The sequence below is a fragment of the Carlito syrichta genome, unplaced genomic scaffold (genome assembly GCF_000164805.1).
Source record: "Carlito syrichta isolate Samal-C Ts95f unplaced genomic scaffold, Tarsius_syrichta-2.0.1 Scaffold130373, whole genome shotgun sequence".
NCBI lineage: Eukaryota > Metazoa > Chordata > Mammalia > Primates > Tarsiidae > Carlito > Carlito syrichta.
Window position 1 is genome coordinate 239,862 of NW_007074469.1, and position 24,298 is coordinate 264,159.

The 24,298-nt window shown below is 44.7% G+C and overlaps 1 protein-coding gene across 2 annotated transcripts in view; it reads right to left on the reverse strand.

Moving 5' to 3' along the window:
- MTCL1 (microtubule crosslinking factor 1) overlaps window positions 1–24,298 on the reverse strand; it is a 132,035-nt gene that overhangs the window by 39,140 nt on the left and 68,597 nt on the right. For both annotated transcript variants that reach the window (XM_021707995.1, XM_021707994.1), the window contains exons 4-6: window positions 14,609–14,668; window positions 7,693–8,985; window positions 6,442–6,597 (exon numbers count right to left, since the gene is read on the reverse strand). In XM_021707995.1, coding sequence (XP_021563670.1) covers window positions 6,442–6,597; window positions 7,693–8,985; window positions 14,609–14,668 — 1,509 coding nt within the window. The remainder of the gene's footprint in view (window positions 1–6,441; window positions 6,598–7,692; window positions 8,986–14,608; window positions 14,669–24,298) is intronic.

The following is a 24,298-nucleotide window of genomic DNA, read 5'->3' on the forward strand; positions in this document are numbered from 1 at the left end:
TGGCAATCCACTCACCTCAGCCTCCCAAAGGCATGGGATTACAGGCTGAGCCACCGAGCCCGGCTAATTTTTCATTTCTAAAAGGTCTATTTATTATTTTTAAGACATTTGGTCTTTTACGATGACGCTTACTCTTTTCTCCTGTGTGCTTGCCTTTAATAATTTTGAACACACTTGTTTTACAATGTCCATCTGATAATTATATTATCTGAAGGTCTTAAGAGCTGAATCCTGCTATTGGCCATGTCTGATGGCTTGTGTGATTGAATTTTGCATTATGTGTTCATCTTCAAGGGGCAGTTATCTACGGATCTCCTATGTGATCTGGGTTGAGGATATGTATCTCCAGATTGGATTCCTGCTAAAGCAGGCAACAGAACATAAATCTCTTTCCTTGGGGATTCCTGTACCAAAAAGGCAACACCAATCAAAGCATGTCCCTGGGTGAGGGCCGGTGTAGCCCTTCTCCTCCTAACTCAGAGCCCATGCTGGGGGGACAAGTGCTGTTGTTGCCTCCTCCCTTGCCACCCTGGGACCAATAGGCAGATGTTTCTCCTGTTTGGTTGTCTCTTTCCCTGCCAGTGTTGGGCCCAAGCCCTGGCCCTACCTCCTGTGCCCATGGAGCTATTGAAACCAAGGCTCCTGGTTACCAGTTCTGGCAATGATTCACCCACCTAAAGGCCACAGATAGTGCTCTGGTTCTCAATTCTGAAATGAATTCCACTCCTTAAAGATTTCCCTAACTTTCCTGAGAATTCAGCTATATATTTTAGAGGATATTTTATATTGTATGCACTATTTTAGTCAATAAGTATATTGAGCACCTTCAGTACTAGGCATTGTCTAAAGCACTGGGGACTCAGCAGTAAACACAGAGGCCACACCTGCCCTCGGGCCTTCCTCCTGCATCTCAGGTATTTTGTACAGCACCGTTCCCAGGACACCTAGGCTCCTCTGCTGCCACCTTTACTTTCCAGTTATACATTTCTCTATATATTTAAAATGAAGAAATTCTCTCTAGGTTAACACATTAGATACTAACCAAGAGCTCTGTATCATTAGATGGCAAAACAGATGTCCTAATCACGTGTATCATTTAAGAAAAGCAAAGATGGATTGACTTTATTTCTATAGGTTACATTAAACTAGTTTGGTTTTAACCTTAAACAATACATATGTAAACCACTTTTATTCTAAACAAAATATGAGCTTTGTGATTTGGCATCATCAGATTAAAAATATGCTCCTCTCTTGGGACCACACCTGTGAAGGATCACAGAAGAGGAGGGCCTCTGAGCTTGTCCATCTGGGGCATCTGATTCACCTGCAGTGGCTGCAGCACTGTATGCATAGACAGTTGCACTGGTCAACTGCAAAAACTTTTAGACCCTCCTGACCTACTAGAAGTTTCATTTTTCTTTATTGTCCCTTTTTACTCATGGGATATTAAAACTCTTAGCTGGGATGCCAACGTCACTCCAGTGTTACAAAGAACAAAATACAAACATGCTATGGGAAAGTTTCAGTCTGAAATTGTTCCACTGCCACACAACTACATACAGTCACATACACTTGGAGAAAGTTTTCACATGACACATAAACTAGAAAAATAAATACTTCTCTTTATCACCCAATTCCCAAAGGTTTGATTCTCAAAACCATCCCTTGTTCATTTACCAAAGATTCTGACTATACATCAAACACATTCATCTTGATCTCCCTATTAAGGTCTTTTATCTAAACAAATACCACCCTCACTTGTTTTTTAAGGCTGAGACATCAGTCTTGACATCACAACCACCCTCCTTGCATCAGTGTTCTGAGAGCCCCTGCCCATATCCTCCCCGACAAAAGTTGTGTCCCGCACTAATTTGCACTGCTGATTTCAACACCTAGAGAAAGCAGCATATACTTTCTACACCTAGGAAGATAATTTCACTATCTTAATCAACAAACAAAAAAGAGTGCTTTTCATTACAGTCACTATCATGCCTAGTGATGCTACTCACTTATCAGAACCCTATTCTACCTCCGTTACCCTGACTTTATTTTCCGGTGAGTTCCATTTGGTCCTAGCCTGTTTTGCTGCCACTCCATTCAGAAGCGGCCTGTGAGGCCAACACATGTGTACAAATACTTGACATTAAACTCCATATAATTTTATAGTGGCTGGTATCTCACAGCCGAAGCATAAGGGATCACAAATGCTCTGTGTGTTTCGTTGATTAAAGGGTAACAGGAGGGAGCTACGGAGAAGAGCTCTTTGAGATTTCTGACCCAGAAACTCAATCCTCCGGGCATAGGCTTGGTCCCGTTTAGATCTGAAATCTGACCAGTGTTCCTGCTCAGCTACTTCTCATTCAGAACTATTTTTAAGGCGCCTCACACATTCCAAGCCATGTTCTATACATTGCTCTCTCTCAACAAATGTCAATCTCTCAGCAGATTTGATGAAAATGCTTCAAGTCAGGGAAGAGTCCAGTGCACAGTGTGAGAATCTTGCTAATATCTACTGAGATGAACAAGCAACAGGAATATCTGTCCTTCTGAAGTCTTTTTGTTTTTGTCTAACAGTTAATTTTTGTGTGGTTGCACTAATGAGTTAGTGGGTGTTGGTGGGTTTCAACTTGAGTTTGCTCTGGCTGTTTCTAAGAATGCTGCTGGGCTTGGAGACACCCCCTTTTTCAGGTTTAGCGAATGGTGGCATCCAAGCAGCAGGCCTCCACCACCACCCAGATATGTAATCTGCTGAAATGTGTAATAGGTAGGAATGTGTTTTCTTGTGTTTATGCTGTGGCTGCTGGTAGCCATCATTTAAACCTGGCTGTAATATCCCAGTCTTCAAAATAATAGCCTATCTCCTTTCTTCTTCTTCCAATATAAAAACTCCTAAGCCAAAAAATGTAAAAGGCATTTCATTCATGAAACTTGAGAAATTGACTCTTTTTAAAAATTGCTTAAATTCAGAAAGTCGTTTCTTCCTTCATGCCACAGGTACTAGTTGTCCTGTCAGCCCCCCTTCCCACACCCTGAAGAGCTAAGGACAAAGAGCTGAGGGGGATTCACAGACATATGGTAATAGTTGGCTTAAGGACAAAATTAGTGGTTATTTAATTTAATTGTCATTGCTCTTTTTTTTTTTTTTTTTTTTTAAAGAAAGCAGGATTTATTGAGAGTGCAAAAAAGCTCCCAAAGCAGGAGGGGACCTGAGGGGGTTGCCCATTGCTCCCCTTTAAAGAACAGGGTAAAGAGGGAGCAAAGGAAGCTGTAGGCTAGATACCCAGCTCCATCTTTAGCCTCATCTGGATGAAGGTGTCCATGTTGTTTCTTCCCTTGTTACTCTGCCAGGTCTGTGTGAGTCTTCAACACTGCAGCTTCTCTGGTGGGGCGGCTGACTTAACAGGAGCTTTGTGTACTGTTTCTATTATAGCCTCATAGGAAAGCATTTGTTCACAGTGAATTCAGGGATGTTCTCATTAAAAGGCTTTTCAGCATTCTGCTCCCTAGAATTGTCCATTGTACAGTTCTTTAACACAATGTCATATTCAAAGATCAAACTAACGAGGCTGTCAGAGTGACATCCACACCAGGGTCAGAACAGCTTCTCCCGACGCAGGGATCTACATTCGACTCCTCTGATATCAGGAAACACTATGGAAGTTTCAAAGTGATTCCAAAATATGTCTTATTTTTTAAAAAAATTTTAAATAGAATGTGTTTGCAGCATAACTGAGTTTTCTCTTCTGTGTGAAATGCCTTCGTGAACAAAAACATCAGAATAAAGCATATTTAACTCCTTATTAACACTATTTCCCCTGGCATTTCACTATGGAGTTCTTTACTTCTTGTTAAAGTATACAAAATTCAAGGAAGCTATACAGACGTGTAAAAGAACCATCCTGTGGCAGCATGGCCATTCATACAGTCAGCTGCCAGTTAGTGACTGTGTTTAGAAACACACCTAGGGGTCAGTGCTGAGAGCTCCCTGCGTGAGGCAGCTGCTGTGGGTTCATTTCTGCCAACAGGGTGAGGGCTTACAGGCAAGCCCCTTCATTTCTTGGGGCTCATTTTTCTCATTCAAGGAATGAATTCATCTAAAGATCTGTCATTTTCTTCTCAGCTATACTGTTTAGTGATCCTATATTGTTCAGTCACCCTATGGCACCAAGAACCTACTAATCTCTCCTATGGAGAGTTATTGTCCCTCAACATTCAGTTTGATCCAACTAAGTATTTTTCCCCCTCCAAAATCACTGCTGATTTCTGAAGCTAGGCAGTACATTCGTGTATGTGGTAACTTGTCATTGCTCCAGCAATAAAGACAAGGAAGAATCCAGGAGGAGGAAGCTCTTTGACACTTCCAGAGTCTAACTGCACATGGTTTATATGTGGCTACCTTGAAGGATGGAGGGCCCTGGAAAGGAAGTGCAGTTCTTGTACTCTGGCCATCAAAGGGAAGAGGGCTGCCCTGTACTGCTAGAGTTGTGGTTCTGAAAATAGTCAGTGGTTCATAAGAAAGGGAAACTGTGACACCCCTTCCCTCCTAGCAGGCTTCAATGGCAAAACACATCACCCTCTCTGGTATATATCATACTTTACATCAGTATAGCATCTGGCACTTTTTAAGGTACTTCCTCATTCAACAGCTCCTTTGAGCTGAGAAGCAGCTCATGAGGCAGGCAGGGCAATATTGTTTCTCCCATTCTACAGATGAGAAAACAGAGACCCAGAGACTTGCCTAGTAAAGCTAGCTAGTAATGGACACAGCTGAGGGAGAGCCATGGGGTCCTGATGCCCAGGCCAGGGTCAATTCCAGTGCAGCACAACAGTCCTGTTAGAAATAGCTTGTGGTGTCATGGTAACTGAAGGCTGGGAAACGTGTCTTCCTCAGGTTTCCATCCTGGAGATAGACACCATCACTCAAGCCATTTAAAATGATTTTGAGTTTGCTACTGCCCGTCAACCAGCATTCTCAGAGGAAGGCCCTGTATGTAGCCCGGACTAATAAGATGCTTCCTGTGAAAGTTCCCTGGAGTCCTACGGCCCTAAGTTGCCCCATCTGAGGGGAAAATGGGAGTTCCCCAAATATTTGCCTGTTTTGTTCTACTTTTAGTATAATACCTAGGGACATCTTGTGCTTTTGCAATGAGAACACACTGAAACTGATATGCTATAATATATGTCTAACTCCATGTCCACTTCTCTCTGGGGCAGGGACCTGGATGACATCTTCTCAGGTGGCCCTGGCCTCCGCCCAGGTAACATAAGCTTGGTGAGATTACCCAGGATGCTTCTGAAAACTTGTTTTGTTTTTATTTAAGTTTTCTAGAGGCGGGTTTCATGTGACTGTGTGCCCAGTCCCAAAGGTACAGATGTGACGTACTCTGTTACAAGACAAGGGGGTACCCCCAAACTGGAGATACTGAACTCATGTGGGTAAGGTGGCAGCCCTACTGTACCTGTCTCTGACAATGGGACCAGCAGCCTGTCCAAGTCACAGCAGCTCCGGCACTGCCCCAACCTGTGCGCCTCTGCTCAATTCATGTCCTAATCAAATGATGAGCTTTTCAGCTGAGTGAGCTTCTGTCTGCTCTCAGTTATGGCAGTTCCCACCTCTCCCTCACCCCTGCCCTATGGCGCCACTCCATGCCTCAGAGCTAAAAGATGACATCACTGAGAAATTAAGAACTCCATCAGTATCTTGGACAAGTCCTTCCCTAATGAATACGTGTTCTAGCCCTGCCAAAATCTGCCTTGACCAGCAGGATTAGCGCCAGGGCTTGCTTCTTGGGAATACTCATCTTTCTGCCCTGGGTGGAATGGCTTGCATCTAAAAGCGTTCACTCTTACAGGACTGCTGACAACTGTCTCAACTGTGCAGGTCCTTGTGGTAGCAGGAATTTTGAGTACATGGTGTTACCATGGCAACAGAGACTGCTGAGGATGCCATGGGTCAGGAGTGGACCTCCCTGATTCTGCCAACCAGCCAGAATAGTGTCATCAGAGACTGTGGGACAGTCCCATGAGACACAGGCAATGAAGAACTGAAAAGGGAAACCCTAAGGAGAGTTTCCTTCAGACTAGAAATGATTGTGCTTGATTTTCATCCCAACTTTCTCTGCTACTAGGCAAGAAACTACAGCACACTCACATTATCAGCCCTACCTCCAGGTGCCACCAGGGCTTGGGGAAACAGAAGAGGGGGCCAGTGCCTCTGATGAGCTGACTTCTGTCTGACACGTGTGACGATTCACCTGCATGCACCTGTACACATCCTTCTGTTCTAGTGCCATGCAATGGATTTTGATGCCAGCTCAGTTTCACCTACTTCCACCTCTTCCTGCCATGTTCCCTTAAGACCTTGTCCCAGGTAGGAAACTTGACACAGCCAGTCACATAGCAAAAGGAGGGTGGGAGTGGGTTGCCTGCTAGCTCGCTGACCTCCAAGTTAAAGCAGCTCTGGCCTCCGGGTCCATGGCTCCCGGCGTCCCCATCGGCGCAGCGGTGCAGCTCCCGTGTGGCTCGCAGGCGCAGGCTCTCCCGCTCATCCCCTCGGGTTGGACCAAGCTGCCACTCCAGCTGCTCTCTCAGTTTGGACTGTTAGGTGCATGGGAGGGATTTGTTTTGTTTTGTTTTGTTTTTTAAATTTTAAACAAAAAACAAAGGGCAGGGGGAGGTGAAGTGGGAGGATAAAGAAAACAAAAATGGGTGAGGGAGACAACTGAAAAAACTACCAAAGAAAAGCATGAATAGAAACACCAACTTAAAGACAGTGGCATAAGAGTGAAGAGAACAGACCCGAAATGAGGATGAGCAAAAGGGTGGGCTGACACATCTGAAAAGCAAAGAGAGAAGGGGGGATGCACAACATTGGTTATGAGGCGCATGCAATGGGGACGCATGAGTCCAGAACTCAATCGCAAGCACACTACCCATGAAGGAAACGGAAAACAAGGCTCTTCCTTCCTTACTTGTGGGTCGAGCAGCAAAAGCCATAATCCAGGGCGGCAGCTGGACCATGCACCCAAGGCGAGGCAGAGGAAAGCAGTCCTCAGAAGGCTACTCCGCTCCGCCTCACCTCGGCTGGGGAGGGCGGCAGGAGCGAGCCGGCAGCGAACTTTTCCATCAAAACCATCCTTCTCCCAGAATTGAGCTCCTCGCCTCATTCTGGCTGATCTTCCAGCGGGAGTTGGGGGCCTGGGCTGCCTAGGGCCTTTCAGACTGTACTGTGTCCCTCTGGTAGCAAACCCAAGCAGGGCCGCGCGCACTTGTGAGCGAGTCTGCTCATTATCCTGACTGTGTCATGAGTTTGTACTTTGCTCAAACTCCTCATTGTTCTTCATCGGGGTAGCTGGTTGTTGGATACACTGAGAAAGGAGCAAGGACGGATTGCGTCGATCCCTACTGCTCCCACTGGACTTAGCCTTGTGTCATGAGAGGGCCTCTAGACCACGAGCAGCGGCACAGTGAAAAACAAGAGAGGAAAAAGAAACAGGGAAATACAAGAGAACTTAAAAAAAAAAGGAACTCAACAAATAGAAAAGGTCTGGTGGACCCTCGAGGCTTTAGTACAATGCAGGTTTGAAATCATAACCAAGCAGCCGTGAGCAGCATGAGCCCGAGTGCAGCAATGCCAGCGAGAAGGAGGAAGAGCAAGACGGAGCAGGGAGGCGAAGCCACGAGCCCCCTTACCTGCAAGTCCGGGCCCAGCTCCTTCCCCAGGTTCCCGATGGGGGAGTCCCGGGACACGGAGGTCACGGTGGAGAGGAAGCTGGAAGACTCTGTGAGGTGGGGCAAGGGAGACAAGCCATCCCCAATCCGGTTCACCTGCTCCAGGAAGGCCTGCAGCTCTTTCCTGAAAGCCTTCATCTTGGCGTTGATGGTCCCCAGCAGGTGGGGGTCGTGCTGGCCTCCCTCACTCAGCTCCCCCTCGCCCTGGACTCCAGGCCCCGGGGAGGCCGCTCCGCTGCCCTGCAGCCCCGAATCAAGGAGGAAACCATCAGTGTCCATGATAAGGCGCTCCATGGTCCGCTCGAGCCGCTGGGCCTCATGCTTTATGGTCACCAGGCACTCGGAGTCCTCCCGTGCCCTCAGGAGCTCCGTGGGGCATGGCTCGCTGGCCTCTGATGGCTTTCCGCTCCCGAAGCCCGACGTCTTCTCAAACATCTCCTCCGAGTCACTCTCCCCGCCGACAGGCCCTTCCCGCTTGGGCTGGGACAGGCGGCCCTCCTCCCCGTCACTCTCCTTCTTGCCCACATCACTCTCGGCGTCGCTGTCCCGGGGACTTGGTGCGTGCAGCCCCAGGTGAGCGGCCAGGTCGCAGCGCTGGACATTGGACAGCAGCATCCGGTTCTCGTGCTGCAGCTTCAGGACCTTCCCGCTCAGCTCGCTGATCTGCAACCTGGCCGACTTGAGCTCCTCCTGCAGGGGGGCCCCATCCCCAAGCCACCCCGGCTCCTGGTGAGGCTCAAACTTGAACTTGCTCAGCTCGTGTGTCAGCTGCCGGTTGTGGTCTTCAATCTCGGAGATGGACCTCCGGAGCAGCTCCGCTTCCTCTTCCACAAACTGCAGGTGGCGGCGCAGCTCCAGGGAGGACTCCAGAGAGTCACCAAAGGGTGAGGTAGGAATACTGGGTGTGTGGTCCCGACCCGGCCCCTCTCGCTCGAGTTGGCCCCGCATGTCCTCCATCTCCGCCTTGAGACCGCGGTTCTCCACCTCCAGCTCCACAATCTTCCGGCCCAAGATGTTGGCTTCCTCCTCCACCAGCTTTAGCCGCAGCTTCAGCTCTGCCTCCCGGGTGCTGGGAGGCCCGCCTGCTTCCCCCATGGGCAGGGGGCTGTCCACGTCCCCATAGAGGGACTTATACTTCTGGAGCTCCTGCTCCAGCTCGTCTTTCTCCCTTCCAAGTTTGGCCATCTTCTTGCGCATCAGGGAGGCTTCCTCTTTGGCAAACTGGAGCTGGCACTTCAAGTCGGCACTGTCATCCTGCCAGGAGAGAACAGCCCAGGAGAAGGGTTATTTGAAAATACCAAATGTTCATGTTTTTGATGATTCCCCTCACACCTCGCCCCCAAAACACACACAAACACCAAACACCGATCCTTCTGTCAGTGCTGTTGAGATACACGGAGAAACAGCCAAGACAAAGCAGAGGTGAGACCAGGGGCTTTGTGGAGGGGGTCTGGGAAAGGCCTTCGGTTTGTTGCTTTGCCATCGAAACAAAAGAAACCAAAAAAATTAGTTTGGAAAAACACGTGCACATGAAAAGCATCATACAAGTTAAGAGTAAAGAAGGAGAAAATGAAATGGCATCTAATACCCATCAGTAATGTGCAACCCCTCACCTTTGTAAATCTGATCTGGTTACTCACCTGCACGAGTAAGGGAGACAGCAGAACCCCCTCACCAAGGCCTGGTGCAGGCAGACAGGGCTCGGGGGCTGCATCCACCCAGCCACACTCACTTCCTTCACCATGCAGACCGCTCTTATTCAAAGTGGCCAGCAATCTGCAAGATCTGTCTATGATGGGGAGGTCAGGCCACCCAAATCAGAGCCCAGCTTTTCTTTGGTTTACGGCAGTGCCAGAGACAGGGCAATTCGCCTCCCATCCTACTGGTCTCCCCAGCCCCAATATCCCACAAGAATGACATGATGACAAAAAAAATGAGGTGACGAGCTTGAGGGTGCTTTGCAAGTCCAGGTGCTTGCCGAGTCAGTACCAAGCTCAGACAGTTGGTATACACTGATTACTGCAAACCTGGACACCTGGCTACTCACAGGCTTTCACCATGCAAGTGCAAATTCAGGGCCTTTGCTTACATTTACTTTCTTTCATAAACTCAGAGAACTGAGGTAAGGAATTGTGTTGGATAGAGTCAAGTGTTTCAAAACCTGAGAAGTGGTCCTCATCGGGATACCAGAGTGTTCTGGAAGGTCCCTGAAACTACTCACAGTGCTCACAGCCTGCACTACTTGTTTGAGGTCAAGAAGTCACTTTTTAGATCAACTGGTAAGTCACCTCTACTTTGCAGGGATGGTCTCCATGCTTTGAAGCTATTTGAACTCTCCGTTTTGGTCTTACACAAATGTTTTACTATTCACATTCAGCGAATGGGAAAAATGACCGATTTCATGATTGACTGGCTATCAGAAGTTCCAAAAGGTTTCAGCAAAGACTTCCCCCATTACACTGAGAAACTGTCAGTAGCTCCATGGGAGTCAAATCCCATCAGCCCCAGCAGAGGGAGATTTATCAAACTGCTCTCCAGTCCTGTTAACCAATCCCTGGAACAAGTCAACCCGCTGAGGGAGAATTAACTCTTCCAGATCATCTGTGCTTATGACGCAGCTTTTATACTCAGGGAACAAGGAAGACTCAAGGAAAAACCCACAGCCAAGTGTGCAGCCAGTGCCACATGGACAAGCACACCCTGGCGCTTTCTGTGCACCCTCAGAGGGATGAAATATCCACTGTCAATTGCTCAGCCAAGGATAAAACCATCCTGGCCAGGTGAAATGGCTCATGCCTGTAATTCTTGCACTTTGGGAGGCAGAGGCGAGAGAATTGCCTGAGCCTGGGAGTTCAAGACCAGCCTAGGCAACATGGCAAGACCTTGTCTTTACAATAAATAAATAAAACTAGCCAGGTGTGGTGGTACACACCTGTAGTCCTAGCTACTTGAAAGGCTGAGGCGGAAGGATCGCCTGAGCTCAGTAGGTGGAGGCTGGCTATAGTAGCTGTGATCATGCCACTGTATTCTAAGCCTGGTTGACAGAGTGAGAGCCCAAATTAAAAGAACAACAACCCCCCCCCCAAAAAAAACCAGTACTGCTGGACTTGGGGTCAAACATGCTGCCCAGAGCCCTGGCTTTGCTCCTTCTACTGTCCAGGAGACCTGGTCTAATCACAGAGCCCTGGTGAACCTGTCTATTTATGTCTAAAGCAATGTGCTCACCCAACCACAAGGTCATTATGAAGGTCAAATGAAATAATGTACAGCAAAGTGGTTTGTATATGATAAATCACCACACTCTAACTCTCTGAAATTAACTTTCTTCTTTGTCTGAAACACAACTAATATTGGAGAAAGGAGTCAGTAACTGCGTTCTTTTTCTCTTTGTGCATTAGAAAAATAATGTGTAAATGTCATATGGTCTTTGAGTTCTGAGAACTTATCACATTAAGGATTTGGTTGGGGTTTGGCCAGGCAGACATAAAAAGCGTTTCTGTGACTAACTTGAAGTAAGATTGTCTGCTCCACTCACAACTACCGAGCAAAACATTTCATCATCACTGCTGATGTAATGACATTTGTTTTTTAAAGGGCTATACAAGACATACATTGTGTTTAATCCTAAAACGAAAGGAAAAGCATGCTTGTTTACTTGTTCATTTTTTCAATAAATATTGAATACCTACTATGTACCAGAAATTGGCATGTTACCTTTAAACAACTCCAGCTTCCTAGAATTTTCAAAAGTAGAACAAACAAAAGCACTCTTTCAATTTTTGTTAAACATAGATTTACAAGAAATCCAAATACACAGGTCTTTGTTGTTCACATGAAGGAATGGTGTTTAAGCTAAATTATGTATCAATTAAGACAATATAAATATTTTGCAAATGAATTAGTTTAGAAGTTAAAAGCCTGGGACTGAGCCGGGCTCCGTGGCTCAGCCTGTAATCCCATGCTTTGGGAGGCTGAGGTGAGTGAGTTGCCTGAGCCTGTGGGTTCGAGAGCCACCTGGGCAACTTGGCGAGACCTCATCTCTACAATAAATCAAAAAATTAGCTGGGCGTGATAGTGCACGCCTGTAGTTCTAGCTACTTGGAAAGCTGAGGTGGAAGGATCGCCGGAGCCCAGCAGGTCGAGGCTGCGGTGGCTGGGAGCGGTCACTGCACTCCAGCCTGGGCCATAGATTAAGACTCGAACTAAAAAAAAAAAAAGCCTGGGACTGGAAGACAGGGGAGTGCCCTCAGTCCATCATTAACCGGTGTCCAAAATCGCCCAAGCAATCCCATCTCCACCTCTGAAGCGGAGAGAACCGTGGCAGCAAAGGTCATCAAAGAGAATGTCATCCAGCTACAGGGAAACTCAGCTCACCCTCTGCCACCTCAAGCCTGGGACTCAAGACTGGGCCAGATCAAGAAATGGGCAGGGCCGCCTGTCGTGACCAGTGTCCTAACTCTACTTCCATGGAAACTTGTAGCTGGTGAGGCCTTGATATGGAGGAGGCCAGGCCAGAGAGGCGCAGATGAGGGGCAGAATTGCCTGCACAGTTCAGGAAGCTTTCATCTCATACTAGTCTGCACCAGGGACCCAGGCAATCTCTCCTGAGGGTCTTCCCCCACAAACTGAACTAAGAAATTGGGGGCGGGAGGTAAGGTCTCTGAGAAGGGTTTTGAAACACTCTTAAGGTTCTAAGTGCTTATTTACCCCTTATGCAGGTAGACAATCCCTCAAATTACCTTGATTTCTGGAAACCTTGAACCTCACACCTTTCCCCTCCATCCATCATCCCCTACAAGTCTGACTATAGCCAGAAAAATTCTCTTCCATCTCCTTGGGCCTAAACCCAGGTCAGTTGAAGCAGCAAGATTCCAAGACAAATCCTAATGAGTACTGATATACAGATTACTTGAGGATTGATAAAATATCCCAAATGTCTTCAGAAAGAAACTATACAAAACACCAGGAATTCTAAAATATGATTAAAGCATGCTGTCATTTTGACTGAACACCCATGCATGCACTGCTAGGCCTGCCACCAAGATGAATGCAGCTTTTGAAAGAAAATTCTTAAAGCCAAGGGAGAGTGTGTATTAAATGAAGGGGTCAGATTTCCTCTGTAAGGTGGAGGTGGCCGGAACAGGGACCACTGCGCCTGCGAGGGGCCGTGTGCAGGAGAGGGGAGGCCCCAGGGAAGTTGAGCTCAGTCGGTTCTGAGTGGGGGAAGCCACTCCTAATAAGATGGGGAATCACAACCTCAGCTCAAACAGCAGGAGACTGGATACCCATCTTATAAGAATAGACTTTCTAAAATTCTGCCAAAACTCTAGAGGAGGGGTCTAGGCTGGCTCCTAAACTTAAAGATATCAAGCTCTGGCTTCAGATAGCTCCAGGAATGCACTAAGAAGCAGATTAAATCAGACTTTTCCATATGATGCAATTCCTGTTGCAGGCAGAGAAGGCAAGCAAGGCCGGGAGGGGAGACACACACGGGGCCCACCACCATTACCACCAGCGGGAAAGGCCTTGTCAAGCAATAGAAATATATCGCTCTCTGTATATATTCTTTGGCTTGCAAGTCAGCCGTCCAGCCAGCATCCTGAGTGGCTGACTGCCCGCATGCCTACCTTGCGCAGGGGCGCCAGCTTCCTTTGAGTTTTGGTTGCAGACCTGCAGTTCCCAACGTGCTCCGTTCCACCATTCTGCTGAACAAAAACTCCTTTCTCAATAATCCTGCAGGCTGAGTGGGCAGCTCAACATATCCCAAGGACTGGATTTCTGATGTGTGCCCAAGGAGCAGAGCTCCTGCTCCTGTTTTTGGCTCATTTTACCCACAGATGAATACAATTCCACCTGTTCGTTTCATAATGGGGCAGAAACTCCCCCTTTTAAGAAAAAGATCTTCCTGGGTCAAGAGCCAGCAAGTTGGAAACACTCTCAGCCCAGGAGGGTGTAAGTGCCTGGCAGTGGGATGGCAGATGTTACTTCCCTGTTATTAGCGGATTCCAAGTGAGTTGGGGAAGAGGGTGGAGAGGGCGGAAGAGAACAGTTACTATCTGGTACTCTTGCTGCTCAAACTGGGCCCGCCCTCCTCGAATGGCACTCGGGATCAGTCAGTTTGGAGAATGGAAAAACCAGACAGGATCCTTCTAAGAGGAGTTCATAAGGACAGGGCTACACCGTGGCCTCTGAGCTTTCTTGGTTACCCTTACTGTGTCTCTCTAATTACTGCTTGCTCTGAGTTCAGTGAGCTGATATCCCAATAACAACTTTGTGCTTTCCAACACCTAATACCAAGAGCAATTTAAAAAAAAGAAAGGAATCCAGTAAAACAACTTTTCAGAGATGCTAAGAAAGGTCTGAAGAGCACATCGCATGTACATAGGAAAGGCTAAGCTCTTACCATTTTTAGGATAGAATATTTTACTTCAGTTAGGATAATTCAAGGCATTGTTCAGCTTGTACATTAAAAAAATACTCAAAACAATGGCTTATGAATGAACCACTAATGAACACCATAGTAGCTATATTATTTTACTGTGTGGATGACATTGAAGGCCAAAACATCTTTTACCAGTTATGACTACTGCCAGGCCCCAAACTACACCTAATTCTGTTTCACACAAAACCAGTTTGTTCTTCTCTTTCCTGAAAAAAATTACTAGCTTATCAGTGCAAGAGAGAAATAAAAGGAAGGAGTTGTGGGTTTAGAAAGAAAACATCACCCCATGGAGGTTTTGAATGAGTCCAAATGTTATGGCAGGTAATATTTATGTGAATGTTTCAAAGGCAAAGCTAACACTTTCTGAGAAAATTCAAAATGAAGGGATTTCCTCTTCAGGAGATGTAGCATCAGAATGAAAACCTCTGAGCTTACCTGGTTAAAGGTTTTCTTCTCTTTGTACATTTCCCGACTGCCTCTTCTCTTTAGAGAACTCTGAAATAGATCCAAGGAGCACTCTGTTACTGAGGGGTCACAAGTGACAGCCAGCACTAGGCAAACACCTTCCCCATGGATGAGGACACACAGTGGATGGAGGCTGTTTCACAGTAGAATCAAGAAATAACCTAGAATTGACATTTAAATGCAGTTAGATAATTCTGGTGGAGTCTTAGAATCCTAAGATGCTTTAAGTTTTAATTATTGTATTCGGGCTATTCCTCAATTATTCAGTTTAACAAAAAAGGAGGGTGGCTGTAATAATTTGTAACAGTGGAGAAAAGGCAAGAGGAAAAGGGCAGGAAGTTTTGGAAATAGATACCATGATGATCCTGGAGTTAGCTTGGCTTGCTAAATATGCTTTGTTTGGGTTGATACCAAAATTAATTGGGGTCTCCTGAGTGGCCAGACTAAAAAGTGGCAGGAAGGGAGAGAAGAGCAGCCCTAGTTTATGGAGAACACCTAACCTAGCTTGCATATTCTCAAAAAACCCAATCCGGTTCACGATTCGACCTCGCTCTAAAAGACCTTACAGAGTTCAAAATGTATTCACGGGAAGTGGCCGGCTGTGTCTTTCAGTGCGCGGGGTCCCTGCCCACTTTTATATGATAGGCGTAACTTTGCCGGCTCCAGGCAAGAAACTGCCAGTGTGTCTGAAATACAAACATGAGTATGAACAAAAGGGCCCAGGGATGCCTGCAACAGACTCACAGGGAGCTAGGCCAGTTGCTAAGGGAAAGCATGAAGACAGAAAGAAATGGCGAAGACGAGCAGGAAGCTTCCTGGAGGAATCTGAAGGTCTCTTAATCTGAAAAGATTAAATTAATCCCGAGGAAAGCTGGAAGAAAGCAGGTGGGGAAGCAACGCCCTGTAGGCCCCTAATCAGATGCCGGCAAGAAATTCTCCCCGGTGCCCACTGCCTTCCCCTCTGCAACTCCAGCTCAGCCCTTCTCGACCTCCTCTGAGGTGCCCCGAGAGCCCTGGCGCTGGTCTTTATTTCTCTGCTGCTAAAGAGGCTCTCACACAAGTCATTTTTATCGCAGCTGGAACTTAAGTTCATTAACCCAGTAGCGTTCACATTCTAAATGTCTCACTGTCAAAAAGCCAGGCCTTGCCACTTACTGGAGGAATTCTAGGTTAAACAATTAAAATGCTAGCTGCCTCTGCCTCTATGAGGCTGGAGGCCTGGGGTTGGGGGGGGAATAGGTAATTGAGAGAAGACCCACAGGGTGAAGGGGTGAAGAAGGTCACAGAGTCAGCATGGGGTATGGGGCGGGGCTTCCAATAGTGGACAAAGGGGGATGACCCCAGCTGCAGAAGTGGCTTTATTTCCTTCAGTCTTTTTGGTAAAGCGAGTCAAACTACAAAGAGAATCAGTCTCCTCCCACAGGTAAAGTTAAGCTTGTCTTAATGGCTTGAGTTTTTCCACCCATAATGAGATTTTCCACAAGGTTTTCCACACGCTTCAGTTAAGGAGTTTCATTTATTTAGATGAGCTGGGTGAGATGAGCATTCCTGATGATTCACTACAGAGAAGAGTTACGAAAAAGATGTAGGGAGAGAGCCTGTTTCTTAGCTTTAACCTAAAGCATTCAAGGCCCGAGCGAGTGCAGTGCAGAGCCTGCAGTTCGTCAGGTTTCATTACTTTCTCCCAACGAACAGAGTACAGATTCTGCATGTGAAGAAAGAAAACAAAATATCTAGAAGTGAAATACAAGCTAGAGGTGGACACAAAAGTTTCTTAAGACCTAGGCAGAGTTATGGGTTGCTGCATTTGTTGCTGGGGAGAGAGTGAAGATAGAGAGCCCATGGGTGGAATCCTGTGTCTTTTCCTATTGCTGATAAGCTGTAAATTGTGGCCCCAAGTCTTACGATCCTTCCAGTAAATCACAGGACAGGGAGTTGTGGGACTCCCCCCCAGCCCTTTCAGATCCCACTCACAATGGCAACTAGGACTAAAGTTAACCAGACATTTGCAAGACCTGTTTGAAGGAAACCACAAGATTTTGGGGATCGACATAAAATAATGCCCGATACTGCCTGAGGGGAAGACCTTGTAAGGATGTTCCGCTTCTCCCAAACCATTATGTAAGTATGATGTCATTTAACCAGATTCCTGTCTCTCTCCCCACATATATAGTCTACATATGTACATAATATTACCATATATGTACGTATACATATACAAAAAGTACATGTGTGTGTGATTTTTATGTGTTTGTGAGGGTGGTAAGAGATGAAAGGACTCAACACAGCGATTCAAAATTCATCAATAACAGGAGTTGGCAAACTATGTCCCTCAGGACAAATCAACCCACAGCCTGCTTTGTAGAAGAAGTTTAATTAGAATACAGACACATTTACTATTGTCTGTGGCTGCTTTGCACTCCACCGGCAGATTTGAGCATTAGTGACAAACCATTATGATCTGCAAAGCCTAAAATATTTACTGTCTGGCCTTTTTCAGAAAAAGTTTGCTGACTTCTGATCTAGAAAAATGAATTGGTGAAAGTAGCCAAGAACACTCTGAAAAGGAAGAATAATGACAGCAGGTTTGTACTGTTAGGTAGAGAAATACGATACAGTGGTTTGGTGCGGTATAAGAAGAGACAGATTAATGGAACAAAACAAAAAGCTCAGAAGTAGATTCATGGATATAGAATATTTTAACAAACAATACAGGACACGTTTTAGACTAGTGATAAAGAATTAATTATGTGGTATATGTTGGTAAAGCAATTATATTAAAATTGTGAGATTAAAAAGAGATCCCTACTACACATCAAAATAAATCCTAGATAAATTAAAAATGTAGATGCAAAAAATCATAAAAGAACTAGGAAAAAAAAGATGATTTCTATTTTTTCTTGGGGTATGACCTTTATAAACACAGAAACAAAAGCTGAGGCATCCAGAGAAAAGATTAGAAAGATTTTAAGCTATTTTTTATGTATCAAAAGAAAAGGCAAATGACAAACTAGGAAAAAAAGTCTTCCTAACACATGATAGACAAGAGTAATATCTTGCAAGCGAAAGGAAAACTATCTTAATAAAAAAATAAACAGATGGCCAGTAAACACAGTTACTAGTAATTAAAACAAGCTATTGGTTTTTTCACTTAGAGATTTATAAACTCAAGAACAGTAGGACACCCAGTGTTAGCAAGAGCCCACAGAGACAGGCAGCTCCGCTCAGATGAATGGGCGTGGGAAATGGAAATCATGCAGCAAGTCAAGGAGGCAACTCTGCCTTACAAAGGCATACATCATGGTGTAGTAATTCCAGCTCTGGGAATGCACCCTAAGGACAAATGCAGAGACATGGGCCAAGCTTTATGGGTAAGAATGCTCATCACAGCACCCTTTATGGTAGGAAGTACTACTGCAGTATTATAACTATTTTTTTCCTTTTATTTCATGTAAATATTTAAGGTGTATAGCATGAAGCTTTGATACACTTACCTTGATAGGCTATATATAGTGATTACTATAGTTAAGCAAATTAACATACCCATCATCTCAGTTACCTTTATTTTTTATTTTTTGTGCTAAGTCCCTAAATCTATGCTCTTGACAAATTACCAGCATACAATACAATATTGCTAACTACAGTCTTCATGTTGTATACTAGATCTCTAGGTACAGTGATGCTTTTGGTTTTTTTTTTTTTCAATCTTTTTTTTAGATGTGGGGTACAATTCAGGATTAGCAGTGATGCTTTTGAAGACTCTTTAAAAATACAGGAAAAGCTCACAAAACATTAAAAGGAAAATGTAGATTACAAAGTATATTTTGTGTTCTTAAAATGGCTAAAATATAAATGCATGTAACATATATGTATGTTAGGAAAATGGACTGAAGCAGTATACACCAAAGTGTTAATAGTGATCAAATTAAGGATGATGTTAATTATATTTTTTGTGGTTTTTCATAGTCTCCAAATGGTCTACAGTGAGGACTATGTCCTTTAAAAAAAAAAAAAAAAAGCCAGAAAATCAAAACTTGTATTTTAGAGATATCAGAGAAAAGAATTTCATTGATCTCCTAAGTGGGATTGCAGTGGCAATTCACTGGAGTTATGCACCCACTTCTTGGGTCTCATCTCATAATCTGATATTATTTTTATTAGCTGATCCTTCAAGTATAACCAACTACAGTTGGTTGAAAAGACCAGGAAGACCCTGAGGGTTGGGGAACTGGCCAAGTATCCCACTGTGCTACAGGTCTCCAGGCATATGGTCCCCAGGCCCAGTGCCAAGCAGCCGTGCAGAACGGTCACCATGCCTCCAGCACAGAGCCCCACAGTCTCCTCACTGGCCACCAACGACCCTGGGTGAGGGGACCCTGGGTGAGGGGACCCTGAGAAGACAATTTGTGTGAGCATTATTCGTGCCCATTTACTCCTTTGCATGACTAGGAGGTCTGGTGGGGAGTCTCTTCCATAGAATGATGAAGGAGATGGGTAAATGTAGACAAACTGAAATGAGAGCAGGGGCTTGGCCTCATGAGTCACTGTACTCTTTCTTTTTAGTCTGGTCAACTGCCAGCAAATCAACTCCATATTCCTATTGAAAAGAAAAAAAAATTAAGTTTGCAAATCCAAACTGAATTCACCTAAGATTGATGCATTTGCTGAGTACTGAATATGATTAAATAAAAATGAAGTCAGGCAATTATTTGGACTTTCATGTCAATTCTTAATGTGTCCTCTTTCAAGTTAGACAATTTCTTCCAAGTAATTTCAGAGAAACTGAAAAGCTCTCAATTGCTAAAGTGTTTCAGAGACAGACTTTGGAAGTCTAAATTTTAAAAAAATTATGAGTTAGTATGGGAAAGAAGATACAGACATAGATTGATAATTTTCAGAATTCTTACAGATTCTTATTACTTACAAAGTCTATAGGTTTTTCTGGCTGGTTTACAGCATGTAGAGATATAAAATCAGATTAAGAAAAGGAAGATGCAGAGGCCTTCTTTTTCCTGTCAGTAAGAAGTTATCAAGATTCCTTTACCCATATGAAAGTCTCATTGAAATGCTGTGAGAAGGCGGGCTCGGTGGCTCAGCCTGTAATCCCACACCTTTGGGAGGCTGAGGTGAGTGGATTGCCTGAGCCCACGGGTTCGAGACCCGCCGGGGCAACTTGGCGAGACCTCATCGCTACAATAAATCAAAATGAGCTGTGTGTGGTAGCGTGCGCCTGTAGTTCCAGCTACTTGGAAAGCTGAGGTGGAAGGATTGCCGGAGCCCAGCAGGTCGAGGCTGCGGTGGCCGGGAGCGGCCACTGCACTCCAGTCTGGGTGACAGAGTGAGACTCCAACTCAAAAAAAAAAAAACAAGAAATGCTGTGAGATGTGAAGGATGAGAATCATTAGCTTCTTGTTCGGCTAGAAGCACCAGATCTTGGCCGGATGATGCCTCCTCCCTTTCCCCCTCTTCAGTCATACCTTTAATGGCTCCTAGGGAGACTGGCTTCCTTCATGCTGAGGCACCTTGCACTGCAGTTATGCACAGGACCCAAAAACATAAATCATCACTCAGATTTAACGGAAAACCTTCCATGGCCATAATGCAAGGGAAGCCCTTTATCCTTGGCCCGTTAACAGGATAGTGGTGATATCAACAGCGGCCAGCTTGGGTACTAACTCATGCCAGGCACAATGCTGAACTCTTCCTTTACACATCTGTTATGGACTGATATCTTGTGTTTCCCTAAGATTCATATGCTGAAGCTCTAATGCCCAATGTGATAGCATTCAGGTGAGGTTTTTGGGAGGTAATGAGGTTTAGATGAGAGCATGAAGGTGGCGCCCCCATGATAGGTTTCGTGTCTTCATAAGAAGAGGAAGAGCCATCAGAGCTTCCTCTGTCCCCCATGGTAGGACTTGGCAAGAAGGAAGATTTCTGCAAGCCCCGAGAAGAGGATTCTCACCAGAACCCATGCGAGTACCCTGATCTTGGATTCTGTAGCCTCCAGAACCGTGAGAAATAAATGTGTGTTGTTTGAGCCCTCAGCCTGTGGTTACAGCAGCCAAGCTAAGACAATAGAGTATTTAATAATTCTGTTCTTACCAGACCCCAGAGTCACATATTATCATCACTGGTTGACAGACAAGAAAACCAAAACACAATCAACAGTTAAGTACTCTTTCAAGATCCTTCACACTTGGCTATGGGGCACCAACCTAAGCCCAACCCCAAGCCTGCATTCTTGGTCACAGTCCTGATACTCAGAGGTACCCTGCAGGGTTCTCATAGTTCAATCTCCTAACTTTGGGCTGTTTTCCTTCTTGTGTTTTTGAGGTTTCTGAGCTCCAAATTGCTGAGTTTTCTCATCCAAAAAAAAAATCTCGGCCTTTCTACAGCAAAAGAGCACAAAGGACTTTATAGGAATGGTTGCAAATTGCTACATTCACGAGGTACCTCCTGGCTATGAAATAATATCTGTTGGCACTAAGGACTTCTGAAAGGATCTGAGGCGCAGACAGCAGAAGTCCTTATTTGGAAAAGTAAGACAGAAAACTATTATTAGAAGACAAAATACCACAAAGTAAATGAAGAAAAGAGGAGGAAATTATACTGAGACACTGGCTGAAGAGGGGGTACAGCCATGAAGCCAGAGTATGGCTGGGGTTTCCCAGTCCAAAGACAACAGGGCTGACGGGGCAACAGCCAGGCCACCAAGTGCAAGCTCAGGGTCACTGGGCCCATCTGAGGTGAACAGAGACCCCCCACACACCCACCCTATCAAGCTCTACTTTTTCCTGGGTAAAGAACACATTGATAAAAATAAACTAAAAATGATAATGTAAAACTGTCAGTTATAATTAATATGCAAAGAAAAATGGAAACTCATGACCATTGCAAAACCATAATAATGACTGCATCAAAAACAAAGTATCTGTCCCTAAACTGTAAGAATTCCAACTCTGAATGTACATATACATGCAGGCACTTATGAATGAAATACCAAATTAGGGCCAGACACAGTGACTCATGCCTATAATCCCAGCACTTTGGGAGATGGAAGTGAGAGGATTGTCTGAACCCAGGGGTTCGAGACCAGCCTGGGCAACTTGGCGAGACCTCATCTCTACAATACATTAAAAAAAAAAAAATCAACTGTGTGTGGTGGCGCAGACCTGTAGTTCCAACTACTTGAAAGGCTGAAGAGGAAGGATCGCCGGAGGCCAGCAGGTCATCAAGGCTGCGGTGGCTGTAAATGTGCCACTGCATTCCAGCCTGGGCAACAGAGATTCCAATTTAAAAAAAAGAAAATACCAAGTCAGAATCCACATTTCAGAAGCCTCTACCAACTTAGTAGGTGACCAGTAAGTGCTGCTTGGGCATTCAAATAGTTGAAAATCAGTAGAAATGTATGCCATTTGCCTATGAACACCGAGGACGAGGTTATGGTTCTTTAAAAATAATCTGCTCCTAGCCTCCTATTGCTCTACTAGAAGGAAATCTAACAGTCCATCAAGAGATATATTATTTCCCAATCTAATAATAATAATGCAAAAGAGTCAGAAGTACTTTGAAAGCAAAACAAAGATGTAAAATCTTACAAATAATATATTAAAACGTTGTCCTCTTTTCACAAAAAATTCACCACTCATTTCCTTCAGATGTACATCATGTGAAAAAATATTTAGTACTTTGGTCCAAAGAAAAGCTCATGTGAAAAAGTTCTGAGTTACTGCTGATACTGTTTTATAATAATCTGCCATTGTACTCTACAGCTCTCTCTAATTTGACTTTGAATATCATTCTAAATGACAGAGTGCATTGTCACACTGGTAAAATTTTACATGCATAGTGGTCAACTCAGCAAATGCAAACTTAAGACATGCATTTCAGTAGATATAAATTAAGAAAGGTATAAACAAAAATTGAGCACTAGCTAACTATGTGTATTTTGGAGACAGTGAGCTGGTGTCTACAATTTATTTTCAAATCCACCAAAAAATAAGATATGTGAATAGCTAAATAGATGGCTAAACAATCAGACATCTGATAATCAAGTATAGTTGAAGTACTAACCCAGAATGTAAGTGGTGGGTATACAGGGGTGTGTCCTGTGAAGTTCTTGGGAGGAAAAACATTAGGCATGTAGATTTTCATCTTCGCTGAAAAGTTAATATAATTTGATTGAATAGCCATTAAAATTATGATTACTAAAAATTTTTAATGATGGGGAATTTTTCATAAAACATCAATCTGTTAAATATAGGATAAAAACATATACTTAATATAATCTCAACGAAATTAAATATTTTTGTCTTGGAAATGTTTGGGAGCAAATATACTAAAATGCTAACAATTCTTATCAGTGGGGAAGTAGAATTTTGAGTGACTTCATATTTTTCTTTATAGTTTTCTAAATTCCATCAAATAGTCAAAATTAATAAACATTATTTTTTCAAATCAGAAAGGTTGTTATTTTTTAAGGACAATGAAACTAGTGCAATGCAGACACCCCACACCCCCATTAAATCTTTGCTTTACCTCACCTGGAAATGATGGATGAGACTGATGGACCCTGAGCACTCAAGTCAGATAGAAATGAACAGGAGATTAAACTGCAGGATTAACCCCCAGGCAGGATTAGCTCTGGGCTGCTGGGGATCATCAAATACATCTTCACACAGAGGACAAAGTAGAGCTTAATGTATACGTGGAGACACTAAATGAAACTCTAATTGGAATCTGAAGGCTTCCTATCCGAGACTCTCTCACTAGGCGAGGCCTAATAATACCCCATCTGACTTACTGACCCACATCTGCCAAGGATCCTTGTTATCTGGAGCCACTGCTTGGTTCCATTAATCATCCACCAACTGCTCTGAAATATCAAAAGTATCTCTGGCTAGCATTCTGTGTAAAAGCCACTCATGTCCCTTGGGGAAATCTTCAGCAATTCTCATCTCCAAGCTTTGGCAATTTGGATTTCTACCTCTAAGCATCTACCAGGGCACAATCTTTAAGTGGTTTAAGGTAAGGGGGTGGATTCAGGTAGAAGATTCAGTTAGGCAAGTAAAAACTGAGCTGCAGGAGGAAGCACAGGATGCTACCTGCTTGTGCAGCACAAGAAACCCCTGGAGGCCTTAGAGCTGCACAGCCCTGGCCTTCCTTCTGAGGTGGGTCAGCCAATGGGAGCCTGGGAAAGAAACACGCTTCCAATAAAAGGTAACCTGGACCGAAGAACAATACCTGGCCCGGGATTGAGGATGGGCGCAGAGCAGAAGACAAGGAGGAGTGCCCCAGCCACACCTGCTCACCCTCAGCTCTGTCCTGCTGAGATCCAGGAAGGGGGCTGGGGCAGGGCTGCAGCTGGGAGCAGGCGTTCTGCAGAAGAAGGAAAACAGCCCGGGTTCATGTGATGACAACCAAATAAGCCAATTTTATTATCTCTGGTGCTGTCTTGAGTGGACACTTGGGCTAAGAAGGTCAACACCCCAAATCGTGACTATTTCTGCTAACATATTTATGAGATAGAACATTGCAGACAGTGTCTAAAAGCAGGCTCATGTTGGGAGCCAACATCTATAGCTACATGGCTGAGGCCTGTAAAGGTCCATCTGGAAGATCGCCTCTGACATAGGATATCAGTTATACCTATAATATTGG